The sequence below is a fragment of the Strix uralensis genome, chromosome 14 (genome assembly GCF_047716275.1).
Source record: "Strix uralensis isolate ZFMK-TIS-50842 chromosome 14, bStrUra1, whole genome shotgun sequence".
In the NCBI taxonomy this organism is placed as follows: Eukaryota; Metazoa; Chordata; class Aves; order Strigiformes; family Strigidae; genus Strix; species Strix uralensis.
The window spans coordinates 17430081-17450874 of NC_133985.1; the positions used below are offsets into that span (position 1 = coordinate 17430081).

The 20794-nt window shown below is 60.9% G+C and overlaps 2 protein-coding genes across 8 annotated transcripts; one reads left to right on the forward strand and one right to left on the reverse strand.

The window, feature by feature from the left end:
• The first annotated feature begins 117 nt into the window (after positions 1-117).
• TNIP1 (TNFAIP3 interacting protein 1) lies at positions 118-16320 on the forward strand. Of its 6 annotated transcripts, none has more exons than XM_074883752.1 (18): positions 118-232; positions 7654-7824; positions 8838-8960; positions 9260-9342; positions 9560-9628; positions 11685-11876; positions 12054-12148; positions 12227-12308; positions 12545-12637; positions 12884-12949; positions 13111-13242; positions 13325-13453; positions 13772-13894; positions 14192-14317; positions 14629-14709; positions 14874-15068; positions 15351-15441; positions 15798-16320. In XM_074883752.1, exons 2-18 carry the CDS (start codon positions 7692-7694, stop codon positions 15860-15862), a joined length of 1878 nt encoding a protein of 625 aa, XP_074739853.1. In that variant the 5' UTR covers positions 118-232; positions 7654-7691; the 3' UTR covers positions 15863-16320. The 6 variants fall into 6 exon arrangements, with proteins under 6 accessions (XP_074739853.1, XP_074739855.1, XP_074739858.1 ...); XM_074883754.1 differs by having other exon boundaries at positions 12548-12637; XM_074883755.1 differs by having other exon boundaries at positions 119-232; positions 15793-16320.
• Positions 16321-16962: 642 nt separating this feature from the next.
• GPX3 (glutathione peroxidase 3) lies at positions 16963-20011 on the reverse strand. Of its 2 annotated transcripts, none has more exons than XM_074883758.1 (5): positions 19734-20011; positions 18439-18592; positions 18103-18220; positions 17853-17952; positions 16963-17755 (listed from the first exon to the last, which is right to left on the reverse strand). In XM_074883758.1, exons 1-5 carry the CDS (start codon positions 19818-19820, stop codon positions 17531-17533), a joined length of 684 nt encoding a protein of 227 aa, XP_074739859.1. In that variant the 5' UTR covers positions 19821-20011; the 3' UTR covers positions 16963-17530. The 2 variants fall into 2 exon arrangements, with proteins under 2 accessions (XP_074739859.1, XP_074739860.1); XM_074883759.1 differs by lacking the exon at positions 19734-20011 and adding an exon at positions 18677-18847.
• Between the last annotated feature and the right edge of the window lie 783 nt (positions 20012-20794).

Below are 20794 nucleotides of genomic sequence, written 5' to 3' on the forward strand. Positions count from 1 at the left end.
ACACGGCTCGGCAGCCCCTGGAAGGAACGGCACTAGAGCCCTTTAAGCGGTGCCTGGCTCCTTATCAAAACCACACAGAGGCTGTCTGGGACCTCCATCATGGGGAATTCCCCTTCTCCATGCCTAAAAGTAAGCTCAGCTGGGCTGGTCTTCCTGCATTTGGGGACTGCAGCCGGAGAGTGCCTGGCCCAAAGGGCTCTCACCACCCCGAGCCCCTCCATGACCCAGCCAGGTGAGTAGCACGATGCTTTTTTCGCTGCGAGTGTGCCCAAGACAGAGCGAGGGGAAGCCAGGCAGCTTTTCAGCTGTCAGCCTGGAGCGCTGCAAAGCCAAACAATGCCACCCCACCTCCTCTCCTCACAGAAATAGAGCAGGGTTTGGCTATTTTTTGCAGACTGAGACATTATCTTATAAACAAGACGCTTTCTGGTTCTGTGGGACGGCAGTGAGCTTTGAAGCCAGGTTTTCCGAGGGTTTGCAGAATAGCACCGGGCCTCTGGGGTAAAACAAGCCCTTCAGGGAACAAAAGGGAAGATGTTGCCTGTGCGTGGGGTCCTGCCATCTCGTCCCCCGTTGAGACCTCAGACACAAGCACAGCCAAAGAGCACGTCGGGGTCCCAGCACCCACGGAGCTGTCTCATCACCCAGCCAGGCTGCCAGGGTGACATCCTGGTTGGAGTGAAAGGCAGTCAGGAAAAGGAGTTTGGGGCTTTTTTTAATTTTTACAACCCAAAATATCAAATCACCAACAAGCGATGGAACTGTCTGAACAGAGCTGGGTAGGAAGCCGGGGTGGGACAGCTGGAAACAGCATGGTCACCAGTGAAGAACACCCCTGCGAGCCCAGCGGCAGTCACCTAAGGAGGAACGTCAGGAGCACAGGCAGAGAGCAAGCAGCACCTCTGCTTACAGCAGGCTTTGTTTGCTTCTGGTTTGTTGTTTTATATATATATATAAAACACCTTCCTCGTGGCAAAACCAACATGAGAAAGACAATCAGGTAGCTGTGGAATGAGTCCCAGAATGCTACACGAAACTAGAAGGTGCTCCCTGTGGTTCTTGCTCCTCTGGCTGATTTCTGTTGTTCATGAATGCAGAATTATCAAAGCAGCAGCACAGAGGGAAATGACCCCCGATAATAAATGCTCCAGCTCAGGGGTGTTATTTCCTTGTCTAACGTTATCTCTGAGACACAGGCTCGGTGGGGAACTGTAAGATCTGTTAAGAGCAGCCCTCAGGAGCACGCCAGCCTCCTTCCCGGGACTGAGGGGAGAGCCCGCGACTGCCCCAGCCCATCTGCCAGCGTGGCCGCGGGCCCGGCGTCCCCTCAGCACAGCCCCCCCCAGCTATTCCTCCACACCCCAAACCGGCTGCAGCCCACAGGCAGCACCGGGGGTGCCAGGGGGCTCCTCCACCCGCCGGCAGGATGGTGCCGCGGCCGGGCCCTGCCCTCCCCTCCGCCATTTTGTCTCTCGATAAGCCGGGGGAGCCGCTGCTGGGCTCGGGCCTGCCGCTCCCCCACGAGCGGAAACCCCCCCTAAGGCGGAGGCAGACGGCCCCTTCCGCCCCTCGGGGCCCCGCTACAGCGGGCGGGTTCTCACAGCCCCCAATGCCCCCACACAACACAACAGCAGAGCGAACACCCGCTCCGCCATAACAAACCGCCTCCCCGCCCTCCCTCTTTATACCCTCCGCTCCGCGCCGATTGGCTGCGGCGCCTGTCCGTCAGGCTGGGAATTTCCCGGGGGCGGAACCGTCGCCCCCCGCCCCGCTTCCTCCCGTGCTGGCGGCGGAGCGCAGCGGTACCGGCACCGGGAGCGGCCCTGCCGCGGGGGGGCACTGCCAGGTGAGCTCGGCGCGGTACCGGGCCCTGCCTGGGGCACCGGGGGCTTACTGGGCACTGAGCCTGGGTACCGGGAGCTTACCGGGCACCGAGCTTGGGTACCTGGGTTTTGCCGCCCCAGCGAAGGGTGCCGGAGAGGGGCGGGGCTCGGGGCTGCGAGGTGGGTGTTTCTGGCTGGTTCCCGGGCTGTCGGGCGGTTGGGTGAAACCCTGGAGCGGGGCCGGGGCCGCGTCGTCCCCCGGGGATTTGCTCTGGGGCCGGCCCGGGTGCCGCGGGCGGGTCGCGATGGCCGTGCTGTGCCTCAGTTCCCCTTCTCCCGGGGCCGGGCAGGGGCTGCCGGCTCCCCTCGCCGCTCCCCGAGGGACAGGCTGGTTGCAGCGGAGCCCGGCTTCACCGGCGGTGGCGATGCCGGGGGAGGAGCGGGGAAAGGCTCGGAGAGGCGCTGGAGGGAAGCGGGGGGTGCCTGGGGCCGGGCAGCCCCGCACCGCAGCCGTCCCCCGGGCTCTCTCCTCCCCTCGCCTGCCTTACACACCCCCGGTGCTTCCCCGGGCCCGCACATCTGCCTTCTGACTAGTTCTGGGCTTGCGGTCCTCCCTCGGGCAGGGGCGGTGCGTGGGTCCCACCCCGGGGGGCTGCGGGCGGCCGTGGCTCCAAGGAACCTCCGGTCGATTCTATTTTCGTCCCTCTTCGCGTTTTTCCTCCCCACCCGCCGCTGGTCTGGCGGTGCGTGTCCACATCAGGTGCGGATGCAGAGGCTGGAATAGCCGGGGTGGGGATGGCAGCATCCCCACCTGCCTCCCCTCCTCCTTTGGGGTGCAGTGCACAGCTCACCCCCTTCAATTCCAGACTAAGGCTCCCACTGAGGGCAGAGGGAAAAAAGATGCTGCCTGTCTGCCCAGCTTTTGGGTGAGAATAGCTCCGGATGGGACTTGGCGGGGACCCGCAGCCTCTGGGAGATGTGGCTGTCCCATTCCTCAGTGCGCCTGGGCACAGGTTGCTCCCTGTATCAGGAGAGGCAAATGCAACCTTTCCCCTTTAGCTTGTTATTTCCATCTGCTTGGGTGAGCAGGAGCTGTTCTGCTGCCACAAGCTCTTTTGGAGTGCAAATTTCACTGAGAGCGCTGGCAAAGCGAGCTGGAGCTGGGAAGGGACTTTGGGCACAGGGGTGAGTCTGGAGGCAGGAAGGCTCCAGCCAGGCACATCCTGCAGAGCTGTCTCTGTGATGAGGCGAAGTAAGCAAGAAGAGAGGAGAGGCTTTTTGCAGCCTTTGGCATCATTCCATTCTGCAAGAAATCCCAGGACGCCCTTTCGGCCTGACCTATGCCAAACAGACCTATTTAGCACAGGGCCGTGGGGCGTTGCTTGCCAGCAGCTGGTACAAAAAACACTTGTGGGTGGAGGAGGCTGAATTATCTACTCTTGTGGCATTGCAGATCTTATTTTAAAGCAATAATTCTTACGCTTTGGGTGACAGAGGTAGCTTTGCTGGTGTAGCTTTGTGGTGCCACTGTCTTCTGCTGCTTGGTTGTTGCCTGGCTGAAGTGCACCAGCTTGGACAGGAGTAGCCCAGATTGTGCTGGAGCTGCAAGGAAAGGGGTGGCTGTGCCTTGCTTTGCTTTTGCTGTGACGAGCAGCCATGATGCTACTGAGCTCTGCATAGGGAAGAAACTAAGCAGGCAGCACAGAACAAGGTATCTTTGCAGCATAAGACAGGATCTTGCATAAAACACCACCGTGCTGCCCAGGGAAGCACTGCTACCAAGCCTGGCAGCCTGTCCTGCCTGCACTGGAGCTTGGACCCATGGTGAGGAGCTCTGCAGCTGCGTGTGGTTACCTGTGTTTGTAAACCTGGCTCCAAATGGGGAAATGCTTTATTTTCCTTGTGAGCAACCTCATCAGAAGCAGGTTGTTTTGTGAAGCCTCTGTGGGAGGTGGATTTTTTAGGCGAGGCCAGGGGACATCTGTAGCATCAGCTGCATTTCGGATGGGGCTCCTGCCTTTCCTACTGTCTCTCTGCAGCTAACTGGGAAGCTAGGCTGGGAAGAAAAATGCTTCAAGTGCAGGTTCAGATCTTTCCCTTTGAGACCTGAGCCTTGCAATGCCTGCTTTCCTCTTCTTTTGTTACTCCCAGCCCAGTGGACTGCAGTGCCCGGAAAGTCTCCTTATTATTGCTCTTCCTAAAGCCAGCTCTGCTTTTGCTTCCGTGCAAGTAAGACCAGTCTAGCAGCCCAGGAATTGTTGTCCCTGGTCTGGGGAGCTGCTGGAGCTCTGGAGAGGAAAAGAAACTGGGCTGGGTACTGTGGCATTTTGCTGATTTCCAGTAAAATGATCAAACAAAAAATCCCTCTGTGGTGTCTATCTGAGTGGCTTTTGCTTTTCCTCTGAGGAGGAGGGATGCTGGGGGCCCGGCAGCCCTGGTCATGGGAAAATGATGCTAGCAGCCTGCAGGGATTTGCTTTTGCCTCCTGTGATCCTGGTGGGGAGGAGACTTCCTGGAAATGTTGCATGCCAGGGTAAGGAAAACTCCGTTCTCTTAAGGGCTGGGCCAAGCCCCCACCATGGATCACAGGATGGGAATTGATCCCACGGCTTTGGAAGGCTGGTCTCCACCCGGGGGCTCGTTCCTGAAAGGAAACCTCCAGTGGTGCCAGTCCACTTGCTGCACAGGATTCTCATCCTTCGCCTTTGTCTCTTCAGCTGTTTGGGAATTTTAAAGCAAGAATCATTTTCTTCTGCTGCTTCTGTGTGGCCGGTGCAGCGATGGCTGCGGTGCTGGTGGCCGTGATGCACATCTTCCTGGGTGACAGCAGAGAACAGCCTGGCCACGGCTACGTAGTTCAGCTCTCTCCCAAGCCACAGCACAGCTATTTAAATACCACCCTGCTTTCATCTTTGCCTGGGAGTCTCCCCTGCCCCCTCGCTCTCTCATCCTCTCCCTTTGCTGAGTTGTCATAAAAATTTACTACCTAAAGGTCTCGGTGCCCCGCTTGCAACCAGCAATGCCCACGGGTGACCGCAGCGTCTGGCACCCTCTGCCAGTGGCTGGGCACGGAGCCGGTGAGCTATAGCCGAGCAGCCATAGTCCGTGGCTGGCCCTCGACCCCCGGGGCTGTGAAATAGTCAGATTAGTTTAGAAACTGTTGACTGGCAGAAGTGTTTTCTGGTGGTTCAGTGGTTTCTTCTGGAGCTTGTGGTAGTTGTGTTTTCTTTGCATTTCTAACCATCATTAGGTGCTGGTCTGTAGTCCTCTCCCTCCTCCCCTGGTGTTTTTATTGAAACATGAGATTTATTTTACTGCAAATATCACCTTTTGGAACCTTGGGGGGTGGGGGGGGAACAAACGAGTACTGGGAACAGTGACCAGGTTCAGGGTCCTGTCCCCAGGGTAACAACTCAGTCCCAGCAGCTCCTTGCAGAAATGGGGCTGTTCTTCTACCCTGGGCAAACCCACCCTGACCCCAGCAATGGGCTCAGATGCTGTGGAAACCCTCCCCTCTTGCTGGGTCTTGTTTGCTGGTGAATTTGTGTCTGGTCTGTGCTTCTGTCAGCTGGAGATAATTCTTCTCCCCGGCTGCTGTTTGAAACCAACTCCTGTAGCTCCTCTGCTGCCATCTCCATGGTGGAGTGCAGACCTTGGGTAGAAAGATCCTTTATAAAACCTTGAGAACTGGGAATAGCAGAGGCTTTCGTGGCTCCATCCATCTGGAAGAATATGGGGTCACCATGAGTCGTCTCTGTGGTCTGCAGGGTGGTTGGTACAGCTGGCTCAGGTTTGAATGTTTTGTGCAAGGGTGGGGAACCTCCCACATGTGCTGTGGGGCAAGGCAGAAAACCTCCTGGTTTGGATCTGAAGTGCAAGAAAATGGGGGCTGGTATTTCAGGCTGCTGCAAAGCCACACGGGGAAAGGATGCCATGTGAGAGGACAGCTTGTCCCCACCTTCCCTGACCTACACCTGGGTTTGTCCCAGTGGAGGACACAGATACCCCACAAGATGCTCACTGCAAGATCACTTTGCTACCCAGCTCCTCCCGGAGCCCCAGGTTTGGGATTTGGAGCAGCATGTGGTGACCGGACACCAGTGAGAAGTAGGCTCAGGTCCCCAGGCTGCCTGCAACGCTGTCCCTGTCCTCGGCTGGGCAGGTAGCGTGGCCACAGGCATTTCCCCATGGTGGAGGTGCCATCGAGTCCCTGGGCCACGTGTGTGCCACCACGCTGGGCTCCATCCTGCCCACCGGCAGGTCTGCTCTGGGAATTTTCCCCATCCCGTGGCAGGGGGATTTCATACTGGCTGTGACGATGCTGCCCGGCGCCAGGACCCATGGCACAAAAACTGCCCCGGTTCTTCTGCAGCTTCCTGTCAGCTGCTGTGGGCTCCAGAAATAGCCACTGCTCAGCCTGCCCTGTGCCACAGCTGGGCAGCTCCTGGTGTCACCACCTCCAGCTGCTTGGGACAGGGCTGATGGCTCCCTGTGGGGAGCCACAGGCAATGAGGGGCTTGGTGGCACCCACAGAGCTTGAGGATGGTGAGACCTACTGACAGATGCATCTCCCAAAAGGAGACTGCTGCTGAGGCCATGCTTAATTACCTGCTACTGAGGCAGGCGTTAATTGCTGCTCCAGTTGCGGATGCTGCCAGGTGGCAGTTGTCATCTGGAAAGTCCCTGCTGCTCCCTGGCAGGCAGGTCATCTAAACCGGTGATCAGCCCAGATCGCTCATGACATGAGCATTAGTCTGAGGTTGAGACGGTTTCGGGTACGAGCTACCCCCCTTCTCCTTTCAAAATGCCCCCCCCCCTCAGCCCTCTCCCTCTCACAAACGCCCAGCTGCCTTGGCTGAGTAGAAGAGCACTTGGGGGTGTCCATGGGTGCTCCTGTTGTGCCCTCAGGCAGCACCCCAGCTCTTCCTGGCATCGCCCCCCGGGGCTGTCTCATCTGCTGCACTGCTCCACTTTATAACAAGCTGGCATCAGGGGGGATATTTTTGATAAGTTGTGCTGTAATTCACAGCAGCAGCTTTATCACCCCCAGGAGATGGGTGAGCCCTGGAGCCAGGATCCTGCCCAGCCGTTCCCAGGCCAGACCTTGGCAAGGAGGAGGCCTTAGGCCACCCACAAATGCAAGGAATTAAAAAAGCAAATAGCATGCTCCGTACGGGTGTTTCCTCTCCTCGTACTTTGCTCCCGGCCCGGCACATGCCTGGCTGTTCCCCGTGCCCCGATTTGGGAAGCTGTGCTGTTGGCAGCTGGTTTTTCTGGCTGAGCCGGAGGGCAGAGCAGGTCCCTGCCTGGCTACTGGGGCTCGTCCCCCCTGGTGCTGCCCACACCACCCTCCAGCTGCAGGTTAAGAGGTTAAGGCTTTTGGAGCTGTAGATGCTGCCCCTCCCCAAACATCCTCCCACAACCTTTTCAGCTCCCCAAAAATATCCTGCGGTGAGCAGGATGTCCTGGTGACAGTGCCCAGGTCTGCGCTGGTGTGTGTCGATGCTCCTGGGCTGCATCTCCATCCCTGCCAGGGTGCAGTGGCAGGTGGCTGCGACCTCCTCGGGGACTCCCACACCCCACAGGGGTGAGAGCCGTCCCGAGCGGGGCTGCTGGTGATGCCTCCTCGTGTGACGCTTCTCATGGCTCTGAGTCACCCCAGCACGTTCACCCCAAGCCAGGCTGGAGGGGGAAGTGCCTTCACCTGGGACACTTCTTCTCTGGCTGGCGAGCAGTGAGGCAGCGCTGCAGGCACGGCACCCCGGGCGGTGGGGACCTGGGCACCGCCTGGAGCCAGAGGAAGGTGACACTGTGCTCCGTTGCCTTACAGGGATGCCTGGCTGGGAGGTAGGCGACTGAACGGCGGGCATGGAAGGGAGGGGACCCTACCGCATCTATGACCCCGGCGGGGGCTCGGAGGAGAATGCATCCACGGCCTTTGAGCGGCTGGTGGAGGAGAACACCCGGCTGAAGGAGAAGATGCAGGGAATCAAGTCTATTGGTAACTGCTGCGTGGCTGGGGGATGAGGTTTGCTGTCGGGGCAGCTCAGCCTGTGCCCACCGAGCCTGGGGATTTCTTGCTCTATTTAGGAAAGGTGCTATGAGAAGCTGGGGGTCTTGGCACTGGGGCAGCAGTAAAGCTCTCCCCGTCTTGGGGGGTCAAGCAGGATGTCTGGGCATTTTCACATGGGGGTGCAGAGGGAGGAAGGCTTTTGCTGAGTTCCTGGAGTACTTTACGGTAGGATAAAAGGCTGGGAAAAAAAAGGCAAGTGATGGAGCAAGGTCAGCTCCTCGGAGTCCTGTAGTGGCAGGTCACAGATGCCGGGATCTGTTCTGCTTTTGATGAAAGCCCCCACCTCCCACAACCCCTGTTGGGTCAGGGGCTTTTCCCAGGTGCTGCTCAAAGACCCCTGCATTGGGGATTCCCTGCAAGTGGCAGGGACATGTTGGGGTTGAAACGCTCCAGCCAAGTTGTGTCACCCCTTCTCGGCCACCTTCCCCCACCCGCCCTCGGTTTTGCTTTCGGTCTCGTGACCCAGCTTCCGCTTTCAAGTCCTGCTTCTGCAGCCGAATTTCCACCTGCCTCGTGATTCCTGTTGTGTCACCATGCCCCTACCTGGGACTGGGACCCGCTGGTGTGGGGGCAGCTACCCAGGGTGAGGAGAGGGTTGCACTGCTGGTGCCAGACCCAAGAGTGGGCAGGCTGGAGCCTAGATCCACCACCTAGGCTTAAATTAATTTCTTCTGGGAAGCGAGGAGACCTCTGAGGGATGCAGTGATGCCCTTCTGTCTCCTGTAACCACTCCTCTGTGTGTCAGCATGGAGGACTGCACAGCCAGTGAGCCACTGATATAGTTTTGCTGTTGGATTTGGCCAAGAAAAGTTGTTTCTGGATGAAGAAGGACCATGTTGGGCACTTCACCCGAGCAGGGGGGCTTGGTGTTGGTGGATGGGGCTGCTGCAGGGCAGGCACTTGGGGAAGGAGGGTGAGCATCCTTTGGTTGCCCACAACAGGAGAGCTGCTGGAGGAGTCCCAGGTGGAGGCATCCAAACTGCGCCAGAAGGCAGAGGACCTCGTGAAGGACAACAAAATGCTGATGGCATCATCTTCCTTGGAGGACCTGGTAGAAACTGGAGGTAGGAGACACAAGGCTCACTGGGGAGGGATAACCTGATGGCTCAGGATCCTGAGCTCAGGGGAAGGGAGAGGGTGTGAAGGAGACTTTCATGAAGGTTTCTTGCAGCCCTGTCATCTCTGGAGTGTATCAAAGCACTGCCATCCTCCCTTCTCCTGGAGGGAGGTGTCTGTCCTATCCTCATAACTGGGGTAGAAACCATCCATCAGTGCCCAACCTTGCGCAGTATCTGCTCTCTGCATCCCTGCGCCAGGTGGAGAAGGGCCCTGCTCATGGCTTCGTCCTCTCCCCTCTCTGCAGCCGTCGGCCCTGATCCCAGCTCCACACGGGCTGCCCCGGGCAGCGCCCAGCCGGACACGGAAGCACGGAAATCTCCTCCAAGTGTGAGTCTGGTGAATGCAAGAGGCAGTGCTGGCATGGCTGGAGGGAGAGACTCTCCATCTAGTTAAAGCAGGAGGCAGCCTTTAACCTCTAGAAATGGGCATAAATCTGAAAGGAGGGATCAGCTTCCCTGCTGTGCTGCGGTCCCTGCCTCCATTCGGTGGGCGTCCTGGGTTGCCATTCCCCAGGGAGACCTGACCTGGCTGCCTCCCCTTGCAGAGCTCCTCCTCGGAGTTTGAGATCGTCGCTGTCGAAGCGCAGGGGTTTCCCCAGGAGAGCGGGAGAGCGGTGAGTGGCCCCGGTGCCTGCGGGATTTGGTGGGCGGCGGGTGGAGAGTCGAGCCGGTTGGTGCGGTGGTGGCGGCGGGGGTGTGGGAGGGTGCGCAGACAGGCAGCGGCGTGCCCCAGTGGGGACAGGCAGGGCTCAGGGACCTGTGTTTAAGGCAGCCCTTGGGCAAACCGCAGCGGGAGGAATAAACTGCACCCAGGTGTTTCCAGGGGAGCAGAGCCAGCCCCCCATGTACAGCCCCCAGGACAGAGCTTGTGCTGCAGTCAGAGCTCATGCCTGGTCTCTACCACTGATGAAGATGAGGAGACCTGGTTGGTCTGCAGGCAGGAGGGAACCACACAGACCCGTGGCTGATTCTCCCCATGTCTCACCGGGGCCAGAGGGCTCAGGAGTGATGGCACGTGTGCCCCAGTGTGTACCCAATCCATTTGTCTGGCTGAGGCAAGGAGAGGGGACAGTGTGCAGGCTGCCCTCCAAGGGCAAGGGCTCCTGAGTACAAGTGGCCTGGCCAGGCTGCCTGGGCACGGGGCCAGCAAAGCAGCCCCAGCCAGATGGGGGCACCAGTGTCTCCAGGTGCCATGTGGCAGTGAGAGGAAAGGCTGTGACAACCCGAGGAGCTGTCAGCGGTGCTCTGATGCTCACCTCCTGACACCTGCACTGGGTGGGAGGACCAGGTCTCCAACCCCCATCATTGCTGACAGGGTCTGCCCCAGCCAAGGCACCTCCGTGTGCTCTGTTTGCTGCCACCTGAATGTCCCATTGGCTGGCACTGCCACGTCCTGTTCTGTTTTGGCTTTTTGCATGTGCTGGAAGGGAGAGGAGGAGGGATGGGGAGCCCAAGGGGGACGAACACCAGTTTGCACCACGCAGTGCCACTAAGGGGACTTGCTCTTGTTGTGCATCCCTGTTTGCGTTGGCCAGAGAGGCTCCAGGAGGGGTTGAGTCTTGCTGGACCCTCTTGGGGTGCAGCCATGGGGTGATAGAGAATGAGGTGGCATCTGCTTGACAATCAGGTGCTGGCACCTCAGCCAAGTGCCAGTCCTGTGCTCGCACCCAGGCACTCCGGTTGGGCTCTGGTTCTTGCTGCCTCCCCTTGCCAGCTGGCTCATGGGAGGAGCCGGCCAGCTGTGCCCCACACACACCCTCCCATGGCAGTTTCGGGGCTGTGAACCCCGGGACTGGGGTGCCAGGGACACACTGGGCTCCTGGCCTCACGCCATGCTGCCTGGGGCATTCCCACGGGCAGCAGGCTGAGTCAGCGGGGCAGGCAAAGGTGTGCCAGCGCAGTGCCACGTGTGCCGGGCCGGGCTCTGTTGTGCTGGCAGTGTCTCCTAGGCAATGGAGGAGTTAACCAGCCACAGAGGGGAGGACAAGCATGCTGGGGACACCCCTCATGCGTGGATGGGGGTGCGCCCTGACGCTGGTGGGTGCGCCCTGACCCAGGCTCTCCCAGCCACTATTTAAATCCCATGTATCACCCTCTTGGCTGCTGCTTGCCAAAGAGCCTGGGATCCTGGTGCCTGGTGTGCCATGGCAGCAGGAGAGCCACAGAGTGAGGAGAGGAGGAAGGAGAAGATGGGGATGGGGGTAAGACCATCCCTCACATGGCAGACCTCAGTTCCTCGAACAGACTAGGGTGTATGTGGAAAGGGCAGTCTCAGGAGCTGGGATTTCTAGTCTTGGTGCCAATGGGAAGAGCTCGGGGGTAGAAGGGACCCCAGGGGTAGAGATGCCTCCGTTGCTGTCAGCACGCTGGGAGCATGGTCTGCTCAGACTGCCAAGAGGCACGGGGAATCCATGGGCTGGAGAACCTGCTGCCTTAATGTCCCCCTCTGCCCGGGGACTTGGTGTCCCATGTCCAGCGACTGGGAATCGAACCTTTACAAAGCTGGCACATTTTTTCAGCATACTGAGAGCTGTTTCAGAATGTCTCAGTGCTGGCCCAGGTCCCCACCACAGCCCTGGATGGGAGACGAGGCTGATCTGCCCCGAGAGGGAATTTTGCAATGCTCCTTGAACTGATCTGACCCCCACTTCATCCCCTCCCCATCCCCAGGACTTGGAGCAGCCGCCAAACGAGGATGCCAACCTGCTGCCCCAGCTGCAGCAGCTGGAGAGCACGCTGAGCGGCTGCGCCAAAGAGGCCAGCAAGGACCAGGTCTTCGTGCGCATGGGCTACATGGCCTCCGAGCTCAAGCGCCTGGCCTCCAAGGTGCACAAGAACGAGCAGAGAACATCGTTCCTGCAGGTGAGCAAGGGCTGGCTGGGCTTTTCCCTTTTTTGTTTTTCCTTTTTCCCACCAAGCCCTTTCTGTCCACCCCAAGAGAGACACCTACCTCCATGCCCAGGCTTGGTGGGAGGTGGGTGGCCAGGCAGGCTCCTGGGGCTGGCTATGCTCCTCATGCTCCTGGTGTTCACCCCCCAGACGCTGTGTGAGACGCTGCACAGTGAGAACAAGGAGCTGCGTACCAAGCTGGAGAGGGACCTGGAGCAGAGAAACCAGGCGCTGGAGAAGCTCAGGTGAGGGTGGGCAGTGGGGAGGGGGACGTGGCTGCCCTGGGTGCTTCTTCCCACTGACCCGTCCCTCCCTGCCCGCAGGTGTGAGAACCAGGAGCTCCGGAGGATGGTGACACTGAGCAGCCAGGACAGCGGGAAGAGGGAAGCTGCCGAGCAGCAGCAGGTGAGGAGGCAGCATCGCCCTTGGAGAGGGCTGGGAAGGAGGCGGGGAGCCTGCTGACACATCAGCAAAGGTGGCCTCATTTTAATCGAGCCCCCAGTTTGTTCCAGTATGACCAGCAGGACTTCTCAGGGTCTGAAGGGGATGGGGGAGGCCGTGGGAGGGGAATTGGCTCGAGTTTAGCTGGCCTTGGGCACAGCCTCCGCAAAAGCCCTGAGGGTCCCCCCGTGCGCGTCCAGCAGAGCGGGGCCACGGTGGAGAAGGCGCCGGGCAGAGGAGAGCTGGAGGCCAAGGAGAAGAAGGTGAAGATCCTGGAGCACCAGCGCCGGGAGGTGAGGACCAGGCTGGGAGGGAGGCACCACCAAGGAACGGGGGGAGCGGGCAGTGGGGACACGTGGCTGGGACAGCACGGGGAGACTGGGGCAGGGCTGCGGAGCCGCAGGGAAGCGCTGCTGGAGTCAGGTTCTCCATCCAGCTGGTCCCTGAGGTGCTTTTGTGATGGGGGGCTGCTGGGGACTGCCATGGCTGGCTTGGGGCAGGGATTGGGCTCCTGTTCAGCCACCCATCTCTCCCCGCAGCTGCTGGAGGTGAATAAGCAATGGGATCAGCATTTCCGAGCCATGAAGCAGAAGTATGAGCAGAAGGTAGGGCTGGGTGCTTGGGGGGCACATCTCTGCTGGGTGCTAACTGGGGGGACTTGAAGGCAACTGGGTGCAGGGGAAGGTTTTGGGGCTGCCTGCTCCTCCTTCACCTCCCTAGTGTGGGTCCTTCCAGGCAGGCCAACATCCCCGCTCCCTCCTGGCAGGTCACGGACCTGCACCAGGAGCTGGCCGAGGCCCGCAGGGCACTGACTGAGCTGGAGTCGGAGAGAGAGCAAAAGCAACGGGATTTTGACCGCAAGCTACTTCTGGCCAAGTCCCGGATTGAAACGGAGGAGGCGAGTCCCTTGGGAAGGGTGGTGGGGAGCTGCTGGCCCTATTGCCCTGCCCTGGCTGATCTCTCCCACCGGGGTCCTGCAGGCGGAGAAGGAGAGGCTGGCCATGGAGGTGAGGGACCTGCAGCAGAGGATGCGGTTCCTGCAGGAGCAGCTGGCCCCGGTCACCAGGCAGCGGGAATACCAGGAAAAGGAGATCCAGAGGCTGAACAAGGTGGGGGCCAGGGCACAACCCCTCCTTGCAAAATGTGTTTTATGTTCTCCAGCCTCTTCTCTCTCAAACCCAAAACTGACCCTAATCAACCCCCTCCTGCCCAGCTCTTTGCCCAGGCAGGAGCTTGTGCCAGACGATGCCCACCACATTCCTCTAGGCTCCCAGGAAGGGAGGTCTGGGGGAGATCTGTAGTCCCTCTTGCTCTTGCCTAGTTGTACCCACTTCCCATGCTGAGCACATGCCCATGGTCCTCCGGAGATATCACGGGCACAGCACCTCACTCTGACCCCCCTCCCTGCTCCTCCTCTTCTTCTCTAGGCGCTAGAGGAGGCCCTGAACGTCCAGGCCTCTCCACCACCCATCTTTGCCAGCACCATGGAGCCAGTGGGGAAGGTGCCGCAGCAGGAGCTGCTGACCCAGAATGAGCTACTCAAGCAGCAGGTAGGGCAGGACACGGAGCCACTGGAGGCAGGGAGGGAGCTACATGTCCTGGACCTCCCCGGCAAAGGCCCACTATGGCCAGGAGGAGCCCAGCAGCTGTGGCGGGTGTCAGTGCGAGATCTCAGCATCCTCCAGGCCTTCAGCAGAAAGGACCACAGCCGTGGGCTGTTGTGTCAGCTGACGTGCCTGGGGCTTGGTGTACCTGGTGGGGTCATGGATGGCAACACAGCGATGGGGGTTGCTTGGGGGAGGTGTCTGCCCTCAGTCAGGTGCACCCACATCCCTCCCTCCTGCCAGGTGAAAATTTTTGAGGAGGATTTCCAGCGTGAGCGGAGTGACAGGGAAAGGATGAATGAGGAGAAGGAAGAGCTGAAGCAGCAGCTGGAAAAGCTGCAGAAGCAGTTGGTCCTCTCCAACAACCAGGTGAGCAGCGCTGGGTGCCACCAGCATTCTAGGAGCCCCATGTCCACCCTGGGTGTGTCAGAGGTGGTCATCCCAGTGTCACAGCCCCCGTACCCATCTCAGAGCAGGGACAGAAAGGCCAGAGCAGTGGTTTTGCTGCTGCTGGTCCCTGCCAGAGCATCTCCTTTCACTTGTCTCTTCCTTCTGCCCCTCTCCTGGGGATCTGATGGGGGGAGCAGTGCAGACATTCTTGCAGGGCACTGCAGCAACCCTCACCCACAGACACAGGGAGTGCGGGGTGGGCTCTGCACTAACCCCCCCCTTACTCCCAGCTGCGAGCCTCCAAGGACGACTGCCAGAGGGAGAAGGAGGAGAAGGAGAAGCTGAAGAAGCTGCTGAAACAGCACAAACAGGTGGGAATGGGGGAAAATCCCTTCTTGGGCAGAGGGCCTGGGTGCTGCAGGCCTGGCCCCAGCCCCTCGTCTCCTGTTGGAGGGGCAGCTCCCAGCCGGGTGATGGGTGGTGGTGGGCGGCCACCCTTGGGGATCTCCCCAGCATCATCCCCGACTCCTCGCAGGCTTCAGGAGAGAGGCTGCACCCTGAGCCGCTGCCGGGGCCACTGGGCCCTGCCTGCCCCATGTACCAGTACCAGTACAGTCCCCCTGTGGCTCACCCCATGTACCACGGCTTCGACGAGTGGCAGCAGATCCGATACCCGCCAGCGATGCCAGGCGAGCACACACCAGGACAAAACTTCCACCATTTTCCCCCGGTGAGTGTCTACCTGTGCCAGCACGACAGGGAGCAGAGGGTCCCATGTGAGCGGGTCTGGGGCTCGCTGCTGAGCAATCGCGGGCTCCTCCAGGGCCACTGACTCACCGAGCAGGGAGCTCAGCACACGTGTCCTGTTGCCACGTGAATGCTCAGCCCTCTTCCTTCCCTCCTCCTCCTTCTCCTCCTCCTCCTCCTCCTCCTCACGCCCTGGTGATCAAACAGGGAGCGCAGCCTCATAATTCACATCCCTGGTAATTTGCTGTGTCTGTTCCATCTGCAGCCCGAGTACCCGTGGCGCCCGCCCTGTGCCATGGCTCGCAGCCAGAATGCCCAAGCGGTGGCCGGGGTGAAACCAGTCCCCAAGGACTTGGGTAAGGCTCGGACCCTCGGTGAGGGGAGTGCCCCTGGCCTTCGCCCTGAGACCTGGGTGGTTGGATGAACACTTTGGGGAGGGATGGGGGGACAGCTTGCCAGTCAGTGGCCATTTCCCTTCAGCCCCCACCTCTGATCAGCCGAGGGGATGATTCTGCTGCAGGGTTGGTCCCTGTCACATCCCCCCAGCGTGTGAAGACAGACGTGAGCCTGAGCCCTGGCACCCTGTGGGGTTATGGCAGTCGGTGCTCGGGGATAACAGCCATCCCATGGCAGGCATCTCTCCCATGGGGCTCATCTGGGCACGAAGAGCTGTGCTCACCCCGTGCCGCCCCTCTCTTGTGTCTCAGAACAGGCAGGTCCCGGATTACCCTAATGCCAAGGACCGGCTGCGCTGCCATACCAGCAGAAGAGGAATAGGGTGTGTGTGTGTGCCCGTGTGTATATATCTAGGAGCTTCCTCCGGCTGCCTACCCCTGTGCGCAGACATGCAGTGGACATGGCCGCACCTGTGGCCTGGAGCAGCTTGGCAGCTCATCCCCACGAGGAAAGTGTGAAGGAGGGATCGGAGGTGCCATCGTGGTGGTGGCCAATGCAGGGTCACTCCCCTGCGGCCATCCCCTTCCCCACAAGGCATCAGGCCCGACATCGCTGTAGACCCAAGCCAGGTCTTTAGGGAAGAGGAGCCGGCGTTTCCCAGGAGTGTGCCAGGAGCTGCCCCTGTCCTGAGGCTTCGGTTCAGCCCCTGGAGGAGTGGGTGACAGCGGGGGCTCTCCCGGCGGTGGGAGATCCCATGCTCGCAGGCGTGTGCCTGCCGCAGCCATGGCCCGGGCTGAGGGTGGTTGGTGTCTTTGTATTTATTTAAGGACTGAAGTGTAGCTGAGTCTCTCTGGTTTTATCCTCAAAGCTGCTTTCCCAGGGGTGGCCTCTGTGTGGGGACGGGGAGGGATGCCAGGGCTGCTGCTCCCCATGTGCTCAGGTGGAGCCACAGGGCCAGAGTCAGCACAGTGGGAACCCCAGGATCTATTGCCCCAAGTGCAGACCCCCCATCTCCCACTGGGTGCTGGGATCCCTCCCTCCCCTCTCCTACCCCCCACCTTTGCCAGGCCAGGGGAACCCCTGCTCCCCCTTCTGCCTTGCCCTGCAGCAGTGGCCTTAGGCCCCATCTTCCAAATTGCACAGAGCAAATCTTGCTCCAGGAAAACAAGTCTGGAGGGGGAAAAAAATACAACACCCACCCTATTTCTGTAAGCGTGGCTGTCACGTGCATGACAGCCAGAGCCACAGCACCCTGGCATGTGACTCACAGGGGGCTGGGCCCTGCTTCCCCCTCCCAGCCCCTTTTGCCCTGCTGTGCTCTGCACCCACCACCTGCCCATCCTCTCCCCAAAGGCTGGGCTGTGATGATAAACCCCTGTTTGCAGTTGCCCTGAAAAAAAAAAAAAAAGTTTTTCCAGGCTGGCTGCTCTGCCCCCCACTCTTTCCCCCCCCACCATCCCTGCCCAAGAAGTGGGGCTGTGTGTTTGCAGAGCCTTTATTTGGTATTTCTATGGTGGGGAGCGAGGGGCTGGCTGCCCCTGGCCAGGAGAGGAGCACGTCTCTGGGCCAGGACCACGGGCAGCTTGAATGCACTGAAGAGCTGCTCCGTGCCCGGCAGGATCAGGCCAGGCCCGCCCCACGCCGGGGGCTTTCGGGCCGAGCCTTCATGGAGACATGGTCGTCTGCTCCGGGGGCAGCCAGCCCCTGCATCCTCCCGCTGCCTGGCAAGGCAGGATGGAGGAGCAGGGGGGCAAGCTGGGGGCCAGGAGGAGATGTCAGCACTGGGGGTGGAGGTGGGACACAGGATTACTGGGAAATGTCCCCCTCCCATTGCTGAGGTCTCTGCCACAGGGTTGCCCAGCCCAGTATCCCGGCTGGGGGGTGCCAGAGATGGGAGCAATGGAGGGGGCAGCGTGGGGGTTTGGTGTTTGCCTCCTGCTGCTGGGGAGCATCCTGGGGTGGGGATGGGACAGCGAGCAGCCCTGCAGCAACCAGGGGGGGAGGCCGGCAGGAGGGAGAAGCCACCCCTCAGGCTGGTGGCCCCAGCCTCTACTGGTCCTGGTCCTCCTGCTGCTGCTGCTGCTGCCTCATGTAGGCGATGATGTCGTTCTTCACGACGGCGATGTTGGCGCGGTGGTACCAGCGCATGACGGGCACGCCGTCAGGGCCCACCAGAAACTTCTCGAAGTTCCACTTGATGTCGTGGTTCCGCAGAGGCTCCCAGAAGAGGTTCTTGGGGTTCCCAAACTCCTCCGCCACCGGGGGACAGGCATTCTGCAACAAGGGGGCCAGGGCATCACTGCCGTGCCCCCCGCCCTGAAAAAATAAGCTGGGTGCTGCCACCTCATCCCCACCTTGCCATGGCACCCACCTTCAGGAAGGTGTAGACCTTCTGCTCCTTGGCCCCATTCACGTCCCCTTTCTGGAAGAGCTGGAAGTTGGGGACGAAGCCACCCCCGGGCCGGACATACCTGTAAGGGATGAGCAGGTTGTCATGCAACGTGCAGCTCAATGCTGCACAGGGGTAGTGGGGGAACCCCAAGTCCCCCGTGCTTTTGGGGGCCACAGCCCCAGGTTGGGAGGGGGGTCAGGTGCCCTGCAGCCCCTGCCACAGTACTCACTTCAGCGCGGGGAGGATCTCTGAGTTCTGGCCGGGTTCCTGTTTCCCAAATTGGTTGGAGGGGAAGCCCAGGACAACGAGCCCGTAGGGCCCCAGCTCATTTTGTAGTGCATTCAGTTCTGCAAGCAAGCAGAGCCAGGGATGGGTCAGCAGGGGCCTGGCCTTACCCCCACACCTGCACTGACAGCCTCGGAGCATCCCCTGGGGAGCAGGCATTACTCCTTCCCCCAGCACCCCGGGGCAGGACAGACCATGGGTGCACGCCTGGGTGACATCGCCTGCTCCTTGGCTGCCTGCCCTGTCCCTCTGGGGTGCCTGTGTCCCATGGGACCCTTACCAAGGTACTGCAGGGTGAGGCCTCAGTACGTGGCCACGTTGACGAAGAGCACCATCTTCCCCGCGTAGTTCCTGAAGGGGACATACTCGTCCCCGTCGATGGTCAGGGCCCCGTAGTCGTAGATGGTGCCTTGCACCGAGCCGTAGCATTTCACCTGTGGGGCGAGGAGCATCCCATGAGATCAAGCTGGGGGCTTCCAACCACCCCACTCACCCGCCCCACAGCCACCCACGCCCACCGGAGCCGTGGGTCCAGCCCTGGCGCTGGCTGAGGTGGCAGCTGCCGGCGTTGTGTCTCCTTCCCCGAATGCCGCTGGCAGCAGCCAGGCTCCGGCGTGCCAAGGTCGCCGTGGTGGGATGGGCTGGCTTCTGCATGCACATGCGTGTACACACATGTGGACGCCTGGCCAAGGGGGCTGGCTGCAGCTGGAGGGATGTTTACCCGGCCAGGGTCAGGCAGGAAGGCGAGAGGCTGGAAAACAGCCTGAGCTGGTGTGTCAGCACAGGGGGAGACCAGCCCCAGCCTCCCCGGGGCCGTGGGTTGGCAGGACCCCACCACCCCTGCACACACCCCTCCCGGGGTGCCCAGGAGCAGCACCGGCTGCTGTGCCGTGGCCGAGCCGGGCCCAAGCAAGAGAAGGATCAAGGCTGGGTCAGACCCGTGCAGGGAAGGGCCGGGGTGGAGCAGCCTCTGCTTGCGGTGCTGCAGGGGTTAACCCAGGGGACCATATCTCCTGTTCCCATCAGGGGACCCAGGCTCACCCAGGTGCCACCGAGGGGCTATTCTGGGAGCTGGCAGGAGATAAAGTCACAGGGGCTCTGCCCGAGGAGCTCAGCCTCCATGGGGCTGGATCCTGGTGGCAGGGCTCTGCTTCGCTGGCCGGGGGTCCAGGGGTGACAGTCACCTCTGCCCACTGCCTGCCGGGCTGTGGGGAACACAGAAGCCCCCGCACCCTCCAAACATGGGTGCACCCCCCTGGACACTGTGCAGGGAACAACAGCCCCGTGCTCTGCCCCTATGGGGGTCACTGGAGGCGGGGACAAGGCTCTGTCCCCCTCTGTCCCCAACCCCAGGACAGCAATTCCCCCTTTGCAAGAATTAGCTCAGAAAAATCCCCCCCGTGATCCAGGCACCGGGACCAGGGGGGTGTCACAGGGCCACCGTGCCCCACTCCTGCCCCTGGGAGCTCTGCAGCAAGCCTTGGGGACAGGCGGGTCCCCAGGGTGCCACACCCCCCCTCCCCACTCCCCGCAGCCCCCGTGGGGGTCTCCCCCCCCCCCCCCGTCTCCTCTTACCTTCTCCCTCTCCTGGCTCTGCCCCGGCTGGACGAGCCCAGCCAAGAAAAGGGGCAAAATCCAGGCGTTTCGGGACCAGCCCCCCATGGCCGGGGCGGACGTGGGGTGCAGGTACCCCTCCTCACACCCCCGGGGGAGAGCGGTGGGGGGGAGGACACACCTCTCCCTGTCGCCTTCTGCCACCTCCGAGCCCGACAGCCGAGAAATAGCTGCTGGGCTGAGCCGGGGGGGAGCCAATCGCCGGGAGGAAGGACGGGCCGAGGGCTGCGTTAACCGTGTGGGCCCTGGGACGGACACCACGCCGGCGGGGACAGGGGGGGCAGTGAGGGGAGGAGGGGGGTGACAGTGCCATGCTGGCACCTCGGCGTGGCAGGGACGTGGGACACCCGCGAAGACACGGGGCAGCCGCATGTGCCGGGGTTTATGCAACGTGTTCTATGAACTGAGCACCTGGGGATTAAACCCACACGGTGGGAGAGGTGCCAGGCAATGTTCCCTCCCTGCGCAGGGCACCCAGATGAGGTGACATCCCCCCCACACCCCCAATGGGGTGCTGGGACCCGAGGAGCAGGGACCAAACCAGCAGCATCCCTGGGGAGGCTGAGCTGGGGTCCGGTGTCCCCCCCTCCCACGGCTGTGCTGCTCACGGGTGGGGAAGGGTTGATGAAGCTTCGGTCCTTTGCAGCCCAGAAAATTAGGGTGATCCTAGAAGCACCCCTGGAGTAGGATCCCTCCCAGGGTGGGGGGCTGTGCTGGGGCTGGGGGGGCCGTAGCCCCATGGTGACCCCGCTGTGGCCAAGGGCAGGGCACTGCTGTCCCTTAGCCCTTGGTGGCCCCAGGGGCAGGAGTTTCCAGGGCTCTGTTTGCATACCCGGGGAATGCAAACATTTACCCTGGGCTGGCTCCAAGGGAAATATCCGTGGTGAGGTGTAAATTCCCTGAAATGCTGCAAAAAAATTAGTTGATAGGAGAATTAACTGTCTGGAGGAGAGCTGGGGGGAGGCTGTGGTTTGGGGTGCGGGACAGAGGGCAGGACGGGGCGGCAGCGGGTGAGCCCCTGG